This window comes from Terrapene carolina, unplaced genomic scaffold, assembly GCF_002925995.2.
Source record: "Terrapene carolina triunguis isolate 2854851 unplaced genomic scaffold, T_m_triunguis-2.0 Scaffold233, whole genome shotgun sequence".
NCBI classification, from domain to species: Eukaryota; Metazoa; Chordata; order Testudines; family Emydidae; genus Terrapene; species Terrapene triunguis.
In genome coordinates this window covers 14,731,848-14,736,978 of record NW_020664584.1, presented here as the reverse complement: position 1 = coordinate 14,736,978, position 5,131 = coordinate 14,731,848, and the positions used below count along the sequence as shown (strand labels likewise).

General features: G+C 37.6%; 1 protein-coding gene across 1 annotated transcript; it reads right to left on the bottom strand.

The window, feature by feature from the left end:
- Positions 1-712: 712 nt before the first annotated feature.
- On the bottom strand, positions 713-1,666 carry LOC112117383 (olfactory receptor 6B1-like). The gene has a single exon (XM_024215337.2). The coding sequence runs from the start codon at positions 1,664-1,666 to the stop codon at positions 713-715; it is 954 nt and encodes a 317-aa protein (XP_024071105.1).
- Positions 1,667-5,131: the final 3,465 nt, after the last annotated feature.

Here is a 5,131-nt window from a genome sequence, read left to right as displayed (position 1 = left end):
CTATAAAGGCCCTTGTAAAGGCCGGTACACCGAGCCCTTGCTGGAGTCACGTTGGGGCCTTTGATGTCAGCTTGACTGACATAGGGAAGGCCAGCCAGGCCCATTTCCTCACAGGAGCAAGATTACTGTTAAATTTAGCAGTGCTGTAGAAGAACAAAAGAGGACTATCAAATGATTCATGCTAAGATTTTTATAGGAATTTATCACAGTTAGGTGGCCAAGGTCCATATCAGCCCAAGTTCTTGTTGAGGTCCTGGTTGAAGAAGCAGAGAACTGAGAGATCCAGGCTTTCATCATTGGCAAAGGGAAGGTGGGAGCTGGCCATGTGAGGATAGGTTGGACAGGAAAGGGGGTGGTAATTCTGGCTTTGAAAATAAGGACAAGAAATTTTTGTTGGATATGGTGAAAGAGTAGGAGCAAATGGAAGTACCCTCAATTCATTTTAACTTCAGTAGGGGAGATATTCTACCACCCACACCCAGTCCACACATGATGCCATTTTGTTCAGCGAGTCAAGGGACAAAATGAGGATCGACTCAGTTTAAAAGACCCTGCGTCTGACGAAGTGGGTATTCACCCATGAAAGGTTGTGCTCCAATATGTCTGTTAGTCTATAAGGTGCCACAGGACTCTTTGTCACTTTTTACAGATCCAGACTAACACGGCTACCCCTCTGATACTCAGTCTAAAAGAGAGAGCATAGGAATTTCATTCACTTCCTTATCAGAGCAGCCAGTTTGCCTCCAGCTTTCTTCAAAGCCTCTTTGACCTCCTTGTTCCTCAGGCTGTAGATGAGAGGATTGGCCAAAGGTGTCAGGACTGTGTAGAAGACAGAGAACAGTTTGCGCAGGTCTCCTGCAGTGCCGGCTTTTGGTGCCATGTAAATAATAATGAGTGACCCATAGAAAGTAGCAACCACAATGAGGTGAGAGGAGCAGGTGGAAAAGGCCTTTTGCCTCCCGGTAGTGGACTGGATTCTCAAAATGGTGGCGATGATGCAAACATAGGACGTCAGGGTTAACAGGAGTGTAGGAAGTATAATTGCAAATGACAGGATTAGATCCACCAGTGCAATCAGGCTGGTGTCACTGCAGGAGAGTTTGAGCATTGGGGTGAAATCACAAAAGAAATGGTCAATTCTGTTGGGACCACAGAATGTTAACCTGACCATCATAAAAGTTATCACAGTGCTGCAAGAGAAGGCAATTATCCAAGAGCCAGACAATATCTGGATGCAAACCCGCCTGCTCATAAGTGCTGCATAATGCAAAGGATTGCATATTGCCAAGTAGCGGTCATAAGACATGAGTAATAAGAGTAAACACTCAGCAGTCACCATGAATACAAAGAAGGACAGTTGTGTGATGCAGCCGCTAAAGGAAATGGTTCTGTCCCCAGTCAGGAAACTGGCCAGCATCCTGGGCAGGATGGTGGAGGTGTAGCAGGTCTCCAAGCAGGACAAGTTCCCTAGGAAGAAGTACATGGGGGTGTGAAGCTGCCGATCAGTCACAACTAGGGCCACAATGAGAATGTTCCCGGCCATGGTCACAATGTAGATCACTAGGAACAGCAGAAAGAGAGGAGTCTGCAGTCCCTGGAGATCCCCGAATCCCAGTAGGATGAATTCTCTGATGGTCGTTTGATTTCTCCACTCTACATTTTCCATGTGATTTCTCTAGAGGAAAATTTGGGAGAAGAAAAATAAATAAAATAAATAAAAGCAGTAAAACACTCCTGCTAGTCATTCAACGATTCTCTGGTCCAGAGACAATATTTTTCTTATTTAGGCCTCCACTTTTCACAGTTTCTTTTCTCATCTTCCATTCAGCCATGTCAGAGTTGGATGCCCTTTCATTCATTTAGGTATGTTGCTGAAGGTGAATGATGATGGAGTGATAGCAAAGCCATACATGCTGTTGCTTCAGATAATAGTGATTAGCCAGGAAAAAGAATGGGAATATCTATGGAATGGTTTACTCAAGAAAAACAAAACAAAAGAGATATCATTAAGTGTCAGAGAGCTTTGAATTTTCAGTGCCATTGGAATTTGCAGGGGAGTCACGTATTTAAAAATATTATGGACAGAAAAGCAGATGCCTTTTGAAACTGAGTCCATAATGTCTCACTTTTTTTTTTAACCCTTTTAGAACGTGCACATGCAGAGATTTTAAAGGAGACTTCCAGTGGAGGTTACTCTATATCTGTAATTTATACAAATACCACTCATATTTTTCTGTTTTGCAATTTCTGAGAAAAATGATTTTATTTTATCACTGATTTGAGCTGCATGAATTTGAAAAAGTTGCATTAATGATTGCAATTGCAGGTTTATATGAGAGACATATGAATCTTTAGCCCATCTGGCACGTAAATATCTTGTGACGCCGACTACAACAGTGCCATGAGAATACCTGTTCGCACTTTCAGGTAACATTGTAAACAAGAAATGGGCAGCATTATCTCCTGCAAATGTAAACAAACTTGTTTGTCTGAGTGATTGGCTGAACAAGAAGTAGGGCTGAGAGGACTTGCAGGCTCTAAAATTTTACATTGTTTTATTTTTAATGCAGTTATTTTTTGTACATAATTCTACATTTGTAAGTTCAATTTTAATGATAAAGAGAATGCACTACAGTACTTGTATTAGGTGAATTGAAACATACTATCTCTTTTGTGTATCATTTTGTTTTTTTGTATTTTTACAGTGCAAGTACTTGTAATCAAAAATAAATATAAAGTGAGCACTGTACACTTTGTATTCTGTGTTGTAATTGAAATCAATATATTTGAAAATGTAGAAAACATCCACAAATATTTAAATAAATGGTATTCCATTATTGTTTAATAGTGTGATTAATTGTGCAATTAATCACGATTAATTGTTTTAATTGCATGATTACTTGCAACTAATTTTTTAAATATCTTGACAGCTCTAAATGTTATTTAACCAGTCAAGTAGAACAAAGCAAATGTTTTATACTTATGTTAATAGTATGCTATTTTAAAACACACATGTTTAATGACTTCATACTGTGAAAATGTTATACTGGAAATTATCTGGAGAAACTTGAATTCTAACATCAGATACATTCGTTCTTGTATATGTTACTAAAATGTATGACTGTACGCACAAACCAGAATTGTCCATGTTTTCCATCAGATTTTGCTGCAGAACAAGGGGGAAGAGTATTTTTTCCCCATTGAGATTTATTGTAGAAAAATGGGAAAGCCTTGAGTGCCAGATAATTTTAGCACCTACGTAATAGTTTTTTTTTAAATTTATTTCCCATGAGAAATGAAAGAAGAAAACCCTATATTGAAAGCAGGAGTTGTACTTTTTACATCTGATTCTTTGTATATATGTAAATCCTTGAATTTAAAAGTTGTTCTCTTCCTTTCAAAGAAAGCCAAAAGCAAAAGCATATCTTAAAGCAAGGGAATATACTTTTAACATACGTCTTTCTTCTATACAAGTCAGAGTTAGAATGCAAATTTGTAAAGCCCAGGATGTTAACAATCCAGTAACAGGTAGAAGCTGATATCTAGGCTTGACAGAATCTCTCTTTTTTTGTAATGTCAAGGGATTATATCAATGTTTATTTTAAGCATTTGGTAAGATATGTATTGATTTAAATTGTCACAGTTGTGGGACATTATGGGAATATAGACAATTATTTAATGACAGTAGTCACTGAGATTCAAAACATTACAGCTTTATAACCATTGAAACACAAACGGTCAACATCACATGTCGGAACATACAGAGTAAATCACCTCAAATCAACCGATCATACCTGGTTTTACTATTTGTCCACTAGTCCTTTTGTAACAAGCTTACTTCAAAAGTCAAAATAGCTGGATTTGGACTCTCGGGCAGCATTTGTCTTACTTTGCCGATCTGTAAATTTTGATTGTTATCAATGGAAATGTTTTTTTTGTCAGTGGGTGTGTGCACTGGGAAATTTACATTTGCTGACATTCATCAATAAAAATCTTCCAAGCCGAATGACTAGTTTTATATTGGCAGAGGCAGAGAAGCAGAAGTACGGTGCATGTTCTTAACAATGTCTTCCCTATATTCTCATCATTTAAGGAAAATCTTTTTAAATTAGATATCGTATTAAAAATCTTATTAACAAATATGACATGATTTTTTTTCTGTGTGAATTATTATGGTATAGCCCTACTGTAGTAGATAAACCACAAATATTTCTAAGTAAATGACTATCTCAGCCCTAAGTGGCAAACAAGATAAATCCTTTAGGTTGAAACTTCACCCAAAGGGCCAGAGTTCCATACGTATTTATCCACTTAAAGACGCAGCTAGGTAAGTATGCAGGTTAGGCACCTAACCTCACATTAAAATCAAAGGGATTTTGTTGCCTAATCTGCTCCGGTGCTTTAGAAAATCTCTCTGCATCTGTGAGTGACTAAATAGCCGTGAAAATCTGGCCCCAAGTGAAACATTTTTAGTATTTGTTTTTTGGAGAAAAAGTTGAAAGTTGATTAACATGATTTTTTTTTCTTTTTCCTATAATTTTGCGTGGGGGGGGGAGGAAACATTTTCTGACCAACTCTAGACTTTATTCCATGTTGCTCTTAGTTTCTTTTCATACGCTTTGTGCAGAGTCAGTTAAGACACAATCAGTGATGGAGAAAATGAACCCCCTTTTGGTTAATAGGAAGCATAAAACTTACCTGCAAAGCTGCAGGCCTACTAGACTGATGCTGTGACATCTCCTCTTCACATTGTCGTTTTCTAATTGCCTAAATTTTCTCCCAGAACCTTTCATGTACTTTTTTCCCCCTCAGTAGAGAAAACTAAAACAATACGTAGGATAGCTTTGTTTCATTCTGGAAGGATTTGTAAAGGGAATAATGCATCCTTTGATATTTATATCCTCTGTAAAGGAAGACGTCATCTTCCTTTGATGCACCTACCATTGGATATTTTAGTTAAGGTGATGGGGGACTTAATTAAGAGAACATTTCATTTGTTGGCAATATTAACTCTCAAGGCAATCAAACTTCTAACCTTAGCTGAATTATTGAGTACTTACATACTAGGTTGAGGGACACTGTAAATCTATCTATCTATCTATCTATCTATCTATCTATCTATCTATCTATC